We start from the raw sequence: 15275 nt of genomic DNA, 5'->3' as shown, positions 1-15275 counted from the left end.
GAAAACCACCTAATCACAGGCTAAATGTACTGGAGATCACTCTTTTCTCAGAAACTTTAACCAACTCTGAAAAAGTACCTAACCCCAAACAGATCCATAAGTAACCTTGTTTATCAGTGAAATTCTGAGTAAAGTCGAGAGGGAGGAGAGAAGCCCTAATATTATGACTTTTCTATCCGCATCTAACAGAAGAATCCCTGGAAGATCAGGCTAAAAGTGGGACAGAATGAGCCTAGAGATGAGCAAATGTTAAAGTAAATATTGTACCACAGTCAGTCATGGAGATATTTGGGCTTTTGTATCCTGCTCTTTGTACCTTACCAAAATGCCAGAGGTAAAACAAAATGATGTATCACATACTACCCTTGAGATTAGGAATGATAAATTAACCAGACATTCAGATTTTGCTGAGCATGTATGAGATTTTATGTAAAAGGTGTATGGGCATATGGGCTTTGGATTTGACAGACCTTGTAATTAACATCATTATCGTCATCAGGTTGCAATTAAAAATGCAGAATATAAAAATGTGTACATGTTTTTGGCTTGATGGATATTGCACAGCGCTGTCAGTTCTACCATCGGCGGTTCTCTGCTGCTCCCCACTGGGGCCAGAAAATATTGCAATTATCATGAGAATAGGACTTCACAGTTGCTATTGCACTGATATGGTATACAGTAGTCTAGCTACATTTATTTTTGCATTACTTTGGGTTTTTGATGCAAGTTTTATGCAAGGGGGATTGAAACGTAGTACAAATGAAATGATGTATTAGGCTTTACGATTTTTGAAAACTTAATTTGAAGACTCAGAACCTGTAAACTGTTACACTGTATCGGATGTCCACGAGGTGAATGAAATCATTTGATCCAAGTTCACAACCCATTTAGATGGGAACAACAACAGTTTTGTATGCACCATTACCAGCGTAAACTATTCGGAAGCGACGACGAGCGCTGTTATCACAGACCACAAATCTAACGGACGCCATGATTCTTGTTTTCTTTCAGTGGGTAACAGCTGACACGAAGTGAATTAGAAACAAAGGAAACACGCACTCGCCATAGCTGACTGGTATGCTCATACAGGTAAACCATCAACTTCTCATTTAAAGGTACACATTTGTTTAAGCATACGAAAACAACGTCGTGTGTTTTGTGAGATGTATTAGCTAGCATAGACAACCCCACCAGTCAGTTAAATTAACCGAGTTAGCTAGCTAACCGAGCTAGCTAGCTAACAATGGGTACCTAGCGCGCTAGCTGTCAAACTAGCTATCTAAGATCAACTAGCGTTTTAGTTATCAAGCAAATGAGCTAAACGTGCTAATTCACGAGGGGCACGTTTCCTCGTTGTTAATTATTGATTTGTGCTGCGCTAACTAGACGTTGAAGTCAACTAATATTAGCTAGCTAGCTAGAAGTCGCTGTACTTACGTGGATGTGTACGAGGATTGACGCTTTAGCTGGATACATTGTCATCTAGCTATCCATTATCGTCTGCCTGTGTTCTGTGGTTTAGTAAGTTAAATGTCGAATATCTTAAAATAAACAAATTTAGCTAACGTTAGAGCATAGTTAACGTTAGTTAGATAATTAAACGAGATTAGACTGTAATTTGAGCGTTACTGTCTGTACCCAGTATGAACATCAAGTAGAATGGAATAGCCAAAGAGAGCTCGTTAGCTATCATATTTGCTAATGTTTAGTTATCACACAATTTTCGTTTGGATGGTATGTGGTTACTGTTAGGTATACAATGGACATACTAAATTAGCTTACCACTACAAACTAACGTTAGTGCAGTTAGCTAGCTAACGTTACAGATATCGGGTAACTGTTCAAAACAATGTCCACTGCTGAAAATTGATTTATGCTAGCTAGCTACAGCTTGTTTGTAGCTAGCTAGCAAGATCAGCTAGTTTGTGACTTCAATGATTTATTGAAACAAATGTTTGAACGTGCTAACCACAGTATCAACACGAGGACAAGTTGTTTGAGAAAGGTACAGCGATTTTCAGGAACATCCTATTTTTGCCATTACTCGATAGCGCCACTTATCAAGTCTGCTTTTGTTGTGCTTTTGTGGTCGCTCCTAATTTAGCACATGTAGAGCTTGATGTGTTAGTACAGCCTTCATGTCCCTGCCCGTGTCAATCTGTTCATGTGTTAATCTGATTGTGGCAAATGTGCAAAACAATTACATTGTGGACAAAATTGTTAAGTGTTTTTCTACGGCCTCCTAAATGCTCATTCAACATCTTGTTTTAGGGGTTCTTCCAATTGCCATAGGGCGAGAATTTGTGAATCATATTTAGCGCTAAATGTATAGCAGTTTGGAGTAGCTGTCTACAGAGTGGTTTTACTAGAGGTTAAATTTAGTTCCAGAAACCCCAGTAGTCCACTTATTTACATGTTTGGAGACTCATAGTGTGAAAGGGTATCTTCATGTAATGAGTGGCGAAATGTGATAATTTTAGGCTAAACATGGATTAATTTTTTTTACTGGGTTGTACATATTTGGTGTCCTAGGAAATGTGTGTTAGACCAGTGGTTCCCAAAATGTGTATAGTCCTGTACCCCTTGAAACATTCAACCTCCAGCTGTGTACCCCCTCTAGCACCAGGGTCAGCGCACTCTGAAATGTAATTTTTTGGCATCATTGTAAGCCTGCCTCACACACACTATACAATACATTTATTAAACATAAGAATGTGTGTGAGTTTTGTCACAACCCGGCACATGGGACGTGACAAAGAGCTCTTGTATATGACCAGGGCACAAATAATAATCATTTTGCTCTTTATTTAGTCATCTTACATATAAAACCTTATTTGTTCATTGAAAATTGTGAATAACTCACCACAGGTTAATGAGAAGGGTGTGCTTGGAAGGATGCACATAACTCAATGTTGGTTTGTATTGGAGAGAGTCTCAGTTTTAAATTATTTCCCACACAGTCTGTGCCTGTATTTAGTTTTTATGCTAGTGAGGGCGGAGAATCTACTCTCACATAGGTACATGGTTGCAAAGGGAATCAATGTCATAACATTATCCTTGCCAAGGCAGGATAGTCTAGCGCAGCCCTATCTAGAAATCTGGCAGTGGCTTCTGATTTAAGTTACATTTTTACAGAATGCAGACAGAGAAGAGCTCCAACTTCTTAATCATAGCCTCAATTTGATATAGTTGCGGAGAGTCCCTGTAATCCTAGAATCAGATCATTCAGGGAAGATATAACATCACCCAGGTAGGCCAGTCGTGTGAGAAACTCGTCATCATGCAAGCAGTCAGACAAGTGAAAATTATGGTCAGTAAAGAGAACTTTAAGCTTGTCTGTCCACTTTCAGTGTAGGTGTCCAAAACGTCTTTCAAGCTGTCAGGCATTCCCTTGGCAGCAAGAGGTGGATGCTGCAGTGTTCCCAGTGGTGTCGGGAGCGACTGCTTGCACGCGCGTTAACACTCCACTATGTCTCCCTGTCATGGCTTTTGTGCCATCAGTACACATACCAACACATCTTGACCACCAGAGTCCATTTGATGTCACAAAGCTGTCCAGTTGTCAAATTACATTACATTACATTTAAGTCATTTAGCAGACGCTCTTATCCAGAGCGACTTACAAATTGGTGCTTTCACCTTATGACATCCAGTGGAACAGCCACTTTACAATAGTGCATCTAAGTCTTTTAAGGGGGGGGTGAGAAGGATTACTTTATCCTATCCTAGGTATTCCTTAAAGAGGTGGGGTTTCAGGTGTCTCCGGAAGGTGGTGATTGACTCCGCTGTCCTGGCGTCGTGAGGGAGTTTGTTCCACCATTGGGGGGCCAGAGCAGCGAACAGGTTTGACTGGGCTGAGCGGGAACTGGACTTCCTCAGTGGTAGGGAGGCGAGCAGGCCAGAGGTGGATGAACGCAGTGCCCTTGTTTGGGTGTAGGGCCTGATCAGAGCCTGGAGGTACTGAGGTGCCGTTCCCCTCACAGCTCCGTAGGCAAGCACCATGGTCTTGTAGCGGATGCGAGCTTCAACTGGAAGCCAGTGGAGAGAGCGGAGGAGCGGGGTGACGTGAGAGAACTTGGGAAGGTTGAACACCAGACGGGCTGCGGCGTTCTCCTCTTGTCCTGGTTTGCAGAAGAGGATGTCCTCCTTAATTGACCCCCCGTAAACGTAACGGACATATACCAGGAGCTGTGCCAGGCCCGGCACATCTGACTCATCCAGCTGTATAACATATATAATTCACTGGCTTCTATGCAAAGCCGTAATTGTTTCTAAACATCTCCTGCCATTTCACTGATGCGTCATGAAATAGTGTTGTTTGAGGAAGGCATTGTCTGTGTAGTTTTTTTTTTGCCTTTTCCCCCAGCATTGTCCCAGCCATATCTGCAGCAGCAGGAATAATTAAATCCTCCACAATAGTATGGGTCTTGCCTCCTAGCCACTCGGTAGCTCACCATATAAGACGCTTCTAGCCCCTTTTTATTAATGGTATATGTTGCATTTATATATGTCTTACTACTCAAGTCATCTTAATTCTCTCTCGAACTCCCATGGATTATTTTTTAAGTTGGCATGTTTTATTTCTAAATGTCTGCGCAAGAGTGAAGGGTGTCATCGAGTTGTGAGAGAGCCACAGTGTGTTATGTGCAAAAGTACTGAGGAAAGGCACTACTCCCAATATAAGTGAACCCTAAACCAATGTAGTTCTCATCATATTTGCGCCTCTTCGATGGTCCAATGTCCCTCTCTGTTGTCCTGTGCTTTCCATGGCAAAGGGGCAGTAGCTCTTCGGCTGCATCAAATTCACAACTGTCCGTATCCATGCTAGCTGGGCTAACAACATATGTAGAATTACTGATGCTAGCATTGGATGTGCTCGTGGAAGCAGAACAACTTGTCGTCGACAGGTGCAGGTTTAGTACTGCTGGTAGAAGTGGTACTGCCAGTAGAGCTGGTATGTGTCTATGGACGCGGGCCTTACTTTTTTTAAGCATTTATCAATTTTCGCGCAAACGGAATGAGCAGTAGCTACATAACGGACCATTAGTGGAATTCCCGCGAGAGAGCAATGGTTAATGTGATTGGATGTTAATTATTTGACTAGGCTACCTGTATTTGACATTGTGTTGTTATTTCGCTGAACACTAGATGGTTCGAGGCTACTCGGGAATGGGGGAAAAACTCACCCAAATGTATAGCCCCGTTGGAAAATCTAAATGGGCTGTTTTTGAAGATGCGAAGATGCATATGTAAAAAGTGAATCACCTTTTTATTTGGCGTACCCCCGACGGCATTTCACGTTCCCCAGTTTGGGAATACCTGTGTAAGACTGTCTGTCAGTCAATCTCTAGGATGTATCTAAGAGGGTATGGTTTCAAATCGACCATGCAAAGTTTCTGGTTCAACATTTTGTTTCAAATTGATCATGCAATCTGTTTTTGTGTTTTTCAGTATTATAGGGATGCCCAAGGAAAAATATGATCCGCCAGACCCAAGGCGGATGTACACAATAATGTCCACTGAGGAGGCAGCCAATGGGAAGAAGTCATACTGGGCTGAGCTCGAAATTAGTGGTGAGTGCTGGTGGGGGCGATGGCTTCCACATGTTGGCCTAATAGGTGTATTCTTTATTTCCATTTAAGTTGAGTAAGGGTATTTCTGTACTCCTTTTTTCACTGAGTCACTCTCTTGTCCCCTGGTTTCCCCACTTGTTTCGGCAGGTAAAGTGAGGAGTCTGAGCACCTCATTATGGACGTTGACTCATCTCACTGCTCTTCACATCGGCGATAACTCCCTCTCTCGTATCCCACCCGATATTGCCAAACTTCAAAACCTGGTGTACCTGGACCTCTCATCCAACAAGATCAGGAGCCTGCCCGCCGAGCTTGGCAACATGGTGTCTCTCAGGTTAGTCATAGTGCAAGTTGAATTGTGTCCATTGTAGGCTAAATGTTTACTCTGCTAGTTTGGAGAACCGACATTGCTGTGTCTTCCACGAGAGAAATTATTTGCACTAAAAGCTGATGATTGGTCCTGTTAAAGACAGGAGTTTGCTGTTCTTCAATAGCGTAGTCATTTAACCAGGTTTCTATTTAATTTAAACCCTTTCACAGTTCATGCTTCGAACCCTATTGTTTTGAGCTATTTACGCTATAATTGGAAATGTTAAGTGTGTTGTTCATCTAATCAACAATGCCATTTCAGCGTCCCTAGGGGATTTGGGCTGAGAGCACATTCTATAAAGTAGATGGATGAAGAGACATTTCAGCCTCCCATGCGTGGTATTAGACCTCTGTTCCCCACTGTGATTGAAATTGGTAATAGCTAGTTACTCTGTTTCAAGGAAATGTATGTTTTTGTTTGTATCGTTCTTGTGTATGCCCTCTCCTGCACCCTCAATGACAAATTGCTCATTAACTGGCTGAGTAGACATGGAAATGGCCTGAACGGATACTTATTGATTGACATGCTGACTAGACCGGGTGCGTGCACCATCGCGTTGATTTTGTCCATCCACATCAGATGCGATCAGGACACGCAGGTTAAAATATCAATACGAACTCTGAACCAACTATATTAATTTGGGGACAGGTTGAAAAACATTAAACATTCATGGACATTTAGCTAGCTTGCTGTTGGTAACTAATTTGTCTTGTGATATCAACATTGGATTGTTATTTTACCTGAAATGCACAAGGTCCATTTTTTTTCTCCTTCTGTATCATTGTAGAATTTTGAGTCACACAAAATCCTGTGTTCTCTACTCCGACAATTAATCCACAGATAAAAGGGGGAACCTAGTTAGTTTCTAGTAATCTCTCCTCCTTCAGTCTTCTGTGGACCTAATATGGTGGTTGGCAACCAACTCGAAGGTGTGTTACTGCTACCGACTGGTGTGTGGACCTCAGTTAATCTTTCAATCACCCACGTGGGTATATGTTCCTAAAACAAACTTCTATTTTAGCGCCTGGCTACGCAGACGCTTGTTGATGCGCGCAGCAGTTTGGGTGAAATGGAGAAAGCCGGTCACTTGTGTGAATACTTGAATGTTGTCTTCTGAATCTTGACCTATTGCTCTCTACTGTCTCTAGCCTTCTAAAACATGTATGTCTTACCTCTTCCACAGGGAACTTCTTTTAAACAATAACCAGTTGCGGGTTCTACCTTTTGAGCTTGGAAAACTGTTTAAGTTACAAACACTGGGGTTGAAAGGTAAGCTTTCCCTGATAGTTATTACATTTTGGTGGTTTGTGGCATTGAAGTTGATTATTTGAAGCTGGTCTTTCTGTTCATGGGGTCTTAAACTTGCATGCAGATTATCCATTGACTCCCTGCGTTTTCAGTTTTTATAATCTGTTTATGCTGATTTGGTTGCACATCCAAGTTATTTCTAGAATAGAGGTCATAGAATGATGTCATTGTTTTCATTCTGTATCATTGAACCTGTGTAATATCTCATTTCTTTCCACCTATATCCTCCTCCTGCAGGAAACCCACTTGCACAAGAAATATTGAACCTCTATCAGGAGCATGATGGCACGAGGAAACTGCTCAACTACCTTCTGGACAATCTGGCAGGGACCAAACGAGGTAAGTTCAAATGCAGGAAAAGCATATTGTTGTTTTGAATTGAGTGAGGTAGATAAGTTATTATTTTCTTTGAAATTTGGTGAATGGAATGACTTGGGTCTGTCAGTTGATCTTGATGATCATATTGGGGAACAGTGGTGACTATGAAGTTGTATTTACTCTCCTTTGAATCACTCATAATGGTATTTTGGGGAGCAGTGTAAGGATTGCTCATTTTCCCCCTCTGTCGCAGTCAACTCCGAGCAACCCCCACCCAGATCATGGATTGTCATGGCCGAGCCTGACCGGGCACGAACAGCAGGTAACTAACTCATCCACCGTTATAAATCACTTGCAACACCTATTCAAAGTCACACACATCAGCACAAAGAACATTGTGTGTGTTATTGATCATATTCAGAGCCCTAATGAGAGACTGTAGCATAATCTCATGTCTGCGTCCCTCTGTCCTGTTCTAGCCTTGTTTTCTGTGATGTGCTACAACGTGTTGTGTGATAAGTATGCCACGCGCCAGCTCTACGGCTACTGCCCCTCCTGGGCCCTTAACTGGGAGTACAGGAAGAAGTCCATCATGCAGGAGATCATGAATTGCAACGCTGACATCATTAGCCTACAGGTGAGCAGACAGTTGCTGATGCGATTTGATACTGAAAGTTACAATGAATTATAGGACACATGCGTGGTACGTGGTACAATCAGTCTAGCATTTAAGGTGTTGTCTTACATCTTGTGCGTTGTGGTTGCGATGTCACCTCCATAAGTTACAGGTCATATACTTTGAATAATGCACCTTCAAGATTAAGATTAACCTGAATTGTCCTGTTTTTTGCTGAACAGGAAGTGGAAACAGAGCAGTACTACAACTACTTCCTACCGGAGCTGAAGGACCAGGGTTACGAGGGCTTTTTCAGCCCCAAGTCCCGCGCCAGGACCATGTCTGAGTGTGACCGCAAGCATGTGGACGGCTGCGCCATATTTTACAGAACCGAAAAGTGAGTTCAAGCCACACTGCCTCTTGTCAGTCTTGATTAGATCATGAGTTCAAGTATGTTTGACATTTGCCCTGTATATAGTATTTCAGAGGTGTAATGATTCTGAATTCAGCCATTGCAGAAAAGCCTTTTTAAGCTGTCCCAGAGGCAGCACAGTGCACTCACCTGTCTGTTCTGCCTCTCCTCTCTGCTGTCTAGGTTCAGCCTGGTGCAGAAACACACGGTGGAGTTCAACCAGCTGGCTATGGCAAACTCTGAGGGCTCAGAGGCCATGCTCAACAGAGTCATGACCAAGGACAACATTGGTGTGGCCGCTCTTCTAGAGGTGCGCAAGGAGATGATGGAGCAGTCTGGTGAGTCTTTCTCACACTACACATACACCAGCAAAAAAGCATTAATTCCATATGGCTTAAATGTTTCCATGTCAAAACGCTGGTGTTGTCCAATGTGTGTTTATCTAGTGGGAAAGTCTCTGCACGGCATGGAGAAACAGCTCCTCCTGGTGGCCAACGCCCACATGCACTGGGACCCGGCGTACTCCGACGTCAAGGTGGTCCAGACCGTCATGTTCCTGTCTGAGGTGAAAAACATAGTGGAGAAGGCCACGCGCAGCCTCAAGCTCTCCTCAGTCTCCGGGGAGACAAATGCCGTCCCACTCGTCCTGTGTGCTGACCTCAACTCACTCCCCGACTCTGGTGTGTACTGGGTCAGCTGAAAATCGAGTGTGTGTACTCTACTGTAGTGCCTTTTCTGTAATTCCTGGTGATCTGTGTGCAGGTGTGGTGGAGTACCTGAGCTCGGGCGGAGTGGACAGCACCCACAAGGACTTCAAGGAGCTTCGCTACATCGACAGCCTGACCAACTTCAACTGCAACGGCAAGAATGGCACATCCAACGGCAGGATCACCCACAGCTTCAAACTGAAGAGTGCCTACGAAAACGGCCTGATGCCTTACACCAACTACACCTTCGACTTCAAGGTGAGACTGTCACATTCATGTCTTCCCGCTTCTGTATATTGCTCTTTTTGCATCGGTATAAAATTTGTGCTCCACAGTGTTTGTTAGCTGTTCTAAAAGACTGGGTTATTATGAAAGCTTGGGCCACACCTGTGAATAATTTTCTCCAAGCCGGGGATGTGAATGTATCGCCATCTAATGTGCCTTTCCTCTCTGTGCAGGGCATCATTGACTACATCTTCTACTCTCAGCCTACGCTCAATGTGTTGGGAGTTCTGGGTCCTCTGGATCCTCACTGGCTCCATGAGAACAATATCAGCGGCTGTCCCCACCCCCACATCCCCTCCGATCACTTCTCCCTGTTTGCACAACTGGAGCTGCTCCTCTCCTACCCATCATCAGTCAACGGAATCCACCTGCCAGGGCGCAGGTAGTTATCCGAGCCACAAGAGGGAGCTGTTGCTCCAACCTCGTTCTATTTTTCCTGCAAAGTTGACAAACACATTCTGTATCAATCAAAATACAATAATAGGAGTGGGATATGGCCAGCATTTTACCCCCATGGATTTTAACTGAAGCAAAAGTTCACGACGATCTCTACAATACGTCTTTATCACATTTTCTGGGCACAATTTAATGTTGTATATTTTTTTCATACCGTATCCCACGTAGCAGTCCTGGGTGTTTTCGTTTTTACGTAACCTGCAGATAAATTGTTGAATTGTGTGGCAATACCATGAGGCCCACAGGGAGTGCATGCATCTGTAGAGTATTTTCCCACCTCTTATCACCAGTGAGAGATTTTGTTGAGGGGGGATTCTTCATGTCAAAAGCATGAGCTTGTGTACACACAAAGTTAGAGCTGCTGACTAACGGCGAGTAAACTGTAGGCTATAAAAATAGTTGCACACTATATTAAGGGTAATTGATTGTGTAAAAACCAACGTTTCGGTGTTAGTACCACAGTGCCGACATGTTGGTGGTTTACTCAATAAATTACTTGGAGTGTGTGCATATGTGTATATATACACACACACATATGTATGTGTGGCTCTCTTTATATCCTACAGGGATTGTTCATGTCACCACAGTCCAGTCAGAGCGAGCGGCAAAATCTCAAGACGCCACCAATCGACAAGCTAAACCCACAAGGCCGATATACCAGCTTTAACCAGAGTCAGTCTCAGCTGTTCCAAATCCATTCCCTCGCATTGCCGTATCTTGCCATAAAGAGTGTAGTAGGTTTGGAGGTGCTGGAGAGAGCAGGCCAAACGTTGCACTTTTGCACTCGCTGGTTCTGAGACCACCTCTACGGGTGCTAAAAGCCTGTCCTCTAGCTCAGCGGCTCCATTTTATACTGAGTGGTGCAATCGCTCTGTGCAGCTAAAGCACAAAGGCATTTTCAAACCTCTTTGAAAGACTACTGTAAAATGTCTATTTCAGTGTATGATGCTAGGGTGATAAGTTACACGTATTATCTAGACTCATAGCATTAACACCTCGAACTGGTTCTGTTTTTTTATGGCCTAATCACAAATCTGAACATCATCGCAAAATTAAGCGACTGCCTTTTAAATATTCCAATGCAATTTTACCGTAGTCACGTGCCATAGAGCCATTTTGAATCTAGCATCGGATATTAAAATGTTACAAAAACCACCAGTCATTCACTGGGAATGACCTTTAGTGATCCTTAGCAATGGGGGCTTAGAGATTTAGAAAGGGAAAATGGTCACGGTCAGTCTGACTTGGCAGCTTCCAAACAGGTTGTCTTATGCCAGAGACTCCAGCTCTGACCCCATAGCTGTGTAGCCAAATGGAATTGAGCAGGGGCCAACTTGCTTTAAATCATGGTTTAAAGCAGGGTCGACCCCCCCCCCCCCCCAAAAAAAAAGACATGCTCCAACAGACAGGTCTGTGGTGCTGTCTTTTAGGCCAGTAAGCAAACCTTCCATTACAAAGACATCCACTCTTCAATCCAGGGTTATTCCTCTCCATTACTAATAGCTATTTGTTTGATACAGGAACTTGGGCTAAAATTGATTGTATATGAACTGCAGATGTCCTAATACACTGCATTATTTTGTACCTGTAAGTATGGTCAGATTTGGAGAAAATGATTGTATTGTAAATTAAGGCTAAATTTGTATCCATTTTAATTGTTTAAAGTTAAGAAAATGTAAAAGACCAGCTTGTATAAACAAAAAAAGAAACAATAGAGGTTTTTTCAGGTTTCCGCCGTTGCAAGTTGCACTTGACCAGGTTACATTTTCCCGATTTAACCACTTAATTTTAATTTAATTTTTTTATAAATTGAATGCATTTCAGAGGCAGGTTTCTGGCTATTTTCTCACATCTGTCTTTGGAATTTGCAGTAAAACATAAAACGTGCCTCCCTGATTCTGTTCTCTAATGCACTGCCAGTGCTATCAGTGAACACCTGAACAGCCTCCTATTTTTCTCAAATTGAAAACACCGTTTAGAAGTTTGTTTTTTTGCATTCGCTATCAAACATATTATTTCCTTGTCTCTCTTAGTTGATATTTTAGAGTAATCGGGTAAAGTGGCTGTTTTTGCTGTGCTTTTTTTTTCAGCTTAAACTATAAGCCGCTCTGGTCTCTTAACGTGTTTTAGATCGGTTTTATCATGTCCTTTGTTTTGTCTTTTCGAGGAACCCGATCATGCAGAGGTCCATACTTGGAAGCCTCCCCCTCTTCCTCAGTCTAGTGTAAAATAGTTGTATCTAGAGCCACTGACTCCAACTCAGGCAATTCTCTTTAAATTTTTGTTTCATTTTGAGGTGTTTTCGTATGTCTACTGCTAGACCACAGTGATCTATTGTCTCTAGTGCCATTTGATGCATTCTACTTCAAGGCCAATTGTTAAGTCCACTTATATACTGTACAGGAAAATATCAAGGTAAAAAATAAACTAAAGGGGCATAAAATGTTGTTCATAAATATTGCTCTGAGCTTGTTGTGAACCAACGCTATGGCGTGGCCCAGCTTCTTTCCAAACCACAGTGGCACTGTAAGATCAGCTACATGAAAACAATGATCTGTTTTAAATTATTGATATTTTCTCTTAAGGCCAATTTGCGTGTTTTGTTGTGCTCTCCTGAATTGTTTTATTTTTTATTCAATGGATTGACAAGCATTTATTGTAGATCACTAGTGCAGCTACTCATGTGGCATTTTTTTAAATGATACTTTTGCTGTTTTGCAAAAGCAATTTTTTTATGCATTTTACCAAGCAGGAGAAAATGGTGGAAAGGGTTCCGTCTTGGTCCTTTTGTTGTCCCTTTCAATTTTCCACCATCCTTTTTTGTTTTTCATCAAAATCAATGTATCTGGTTAATTATATTAGATTGCTGATGGTGTTGTAGCTAAAAGAGATTTTTTGTAAATTGTGAATAAATTGTATCACATTTCCTTTCATGAATTGTTTGTGTATCATGACAAATGTATGATTGGTTTGTCTGTCTTTGCTCATAGTTTTTATTTTGTAATTCTCAAACCAAATTTATTTTTGTGATAAATGTTGGCACACTGAATTATAGATTTATATTGTTGCTAACTTTTGATTTAAGAGAACATGATTTGAACAGTATTTTAAACACTTGACAAACATCCTAGAGAAAACAAAGTCACCGATAAAAGATTTGTCATGGTCACCAAATGATATTCTCCAACTTTCAGCTTTATAGAACCTTTGTTATCGGATGTGGGTTCTGGTTAGGTAGAGGATGTCGGGTAGTAGCCAATGTTGAAGAGTGCTTGTAAATATGCAGCATTTTGAGGTTCCACTGATTTAGACAACATTTATGACCATTTGACCCAGACATTATTCCCCTGCTGTTTGATCTGTTGGCAGACCCTAGACTAGAGGGTGGGAATGGAGATGTTTGGCAGGCACTAGTCACGGCCTAGTTTATTAACATAATTTAGGCCCAACTAATCTCTGGCACTGTAGGTATCTTGCCTTCACCTTTTGTTACTTTTGATAACTGGTGCATCTATGTCCACCACAGTCCTAGTTCATAGGCAAAATATGAATTTGATGTGACTGTCAGATAATTGGCACTCAGTCTTTATGTATAGTTTACCCAAACTTGGCAATAATAATTCAAACATTCAACTTTTTTGAATTTTTTGTTTTGTAACGCTTTGGCAAAATTTACAATTACCTGTCTTTTCCATTTGAATCTGTCTCAATCTGTTTATCGTTCTCTCTCTTAAGTAGAAGTAGTAATGCAATGGGTAGGTTTGTGGCCAGCTGAAAGTAAGTGTATAGAGGTAATGTGTCACTATGTAATGCACTGGACCAACTCTTGTTTACCAGTTATGGAATACCAGCAACACACTTGCACAATGTTTTAAAGAGTTATGTATTTGGAAAAAAATATAGATATATAAAACATGGCAGCTGTTTTTAATGTAATATTAGGACATGTACAGCAACCTAATGGTAAACCATGGTCTTCATTATTTCACTGTTATCCTCTAGTCTTGGTTCTCTTGAGTAGTCGTGTTTATACTTGTTTCCCTTTACACCTTTTTTTTCCTACTTTTGGTTGACTATAAAATTCTATATCTGTTTGTCCTTGTGTACTGTATTTATTGTGTGCGTGTCCTACACCGGAGTGAGTGAATCAATGACTGTGTGGTAATCTCTCATGGGCAGATGAAACGGTCGTCACTAGTTGCCACAAAGTCATAAACCCAACCCCTTTTCTACAATTTGTCTTCTTAAAATGTGATTTTAAACCTAACCTTAACTACGCCACACTGCTAACCTTATGCCTAAACCTAACCTTAAATCAAGAACAAAAAGCACATTTTTGTTTGAATGAATTTTAAAAATCTAGCCATTTTTGAGTTTGGCTGTTGTAACTAGTGACAACCAGATGACATGGCGAATCTGTCAAGGTTTACTTAGAATTTTGTGATTACGAGCAGCAGTAGTTCCTGGTTTTGGGTATTCGTTGACTATTTGGACGAATCAGGATTGGGCATTGGCGGTGCTTAGATTTGTGCGGTGATTTTCAAGCACGTTTGCGGATGATAAGCAGTTTCCACTCGATTCCACAGCCACAAAGTCAGAATTGTCTATCATAAAAGTTAATGAAAACAATCATTTGCTTCATGGCAATTGTAGAAAAGGCCCATGGAGTTGGTGGAATAATCATTTAATTCATTGCCATTTACTCAGCTGGGCCAAGGGCGCTTTAATTAGGTCAGGTGGAAATGTCCGACAGATCTCAACTCTATAAAAGGAGGAAATTGCCATCGCATGATCTCGCTGTTTTCTCTTGCTTAACTCCATCTGATCCAGAAGTTTTTTGCGCCCATGAATCCACGTAAATCCACCGACTCTTACCTTTCATCTGAACTATCTGTTGCGATCCGGAGATGGGCCATCAGTTATTGTTAATAGTTATTACCGCGGAGCGCGGCTTGGAGCTCAGCTTCAAACATATTGTGTAATGTGAATTGTCAATGATCACGGCCCTGCGGATCCTCATAGGCCAATTATTCAATCGATATGGTTCATGTGTATTGAAATTAATTATATGTACACATGAAGACAATTGAAAGAGTGGAATGAGGAACGTCATTGTTAACTGTTGACTTTGATAATGGGGATTATAGATTGTATAACCATTCACTGTGTTCTTTCATGATTTATGATACATAGTTACGAGCCTAAATGACTCGCGGATGATTACTATTGA

General features: G+C 41.6%; 1 protein-coding gene across 4 annotated transcripts; it reads left to right on the top strand.

Moving 5' to 3' along the window:
• Positions 1 to 637: 637 nt before the first annotated feature.
• Positions 638 to 14139, top strand: cnot6a (CCR4-NOT transcription complex, subunit 6a). 4 transcript variants are annotated; one of them, XM_029670139.2, is made up of 13 exons: positions 638 to 851; positions 1012 to 1089; positions 5452 to 5573; positions 5721 to 5907; positions 7127 to 7212; positions 7489 to 7590; positions 7823 to 7891; positions 8049 to 8206; positions 8428 to 8582; positions 8781 to 8935; positions 9044 to 9277; positions 9360 to 9562; positions 9763 to 14139. In XM_029670139.2, exons 3-13 carry the CDS (start codon positions 5462 to 5464, stop codon positions 9973 to 9975), a joined length of 1674 nt encoding a protein of 557 aa, XP_029525999.1. In that variant the 5' UTR covers positions 638 to 851; positions 1012 to 1089; positions 5452 to 5461; the 3' UTR covers positions 9976 to 14139. The 4 variants fall into 4 exon arrangements, with proteins under 4 accessions (XP_029525999.1, XP_029526000.1, XP_064879560.1 ...); XM_029670140.2 differs by having other exon boundaries at positions 1012 to 1115; XM_065023488.1 differs by lacking the exon at positions 638 to 851 and having other exon boundaries at positions 918 to 1089.
• Positions 14140 to 15275: the final 1136 nt, after the last annotated feature.

Source organism: Oncorhynchus nerka, linkage group LG10, assembly GCF_034236695.1.
Source record: "Oncorhynchus nerka isolate Pitt River linkage group LG10, Oner_Uvic_2.0, whole genome shotgun sequence".
NCBI lineage: Eukaryota > Metazoa > Chordata > Actinopteri > Salmoniformes > Salmonidae > Oncorhynchus > Oncorhynchus nerka.
The sequence above is the reverse complement of the archived record's forward strand: the minus strand, read 5'-3'. Positions and strand labels throughout refer to the sequence as shown.

Excerpts from the sequence above, each read along its gene's own strand:
- cnot6a (XM_029670139.2), top strand. The coding sequence starts at position 5,462 with ATGCCCAAGGAAAAATATGATCCGCCAGACCCAAGGCGGATGTACACA. Across the intron at positions 8,936-9,043 it reads GGAGATGATGGAGCAGTCTG|TGGGAAAGTCTCTGCACGGC; the intron begins GTGAGTCTTTCT and ends GTGTTTATCTAG. Across the intron at positions 9,278-9,359 it reads CAACTCACTCCCCGACTCTG|GTGTGGTGGAGTACCTGAGC; the intron begins GTGTGTACTGGG and ends ATCTGTGTGCAG.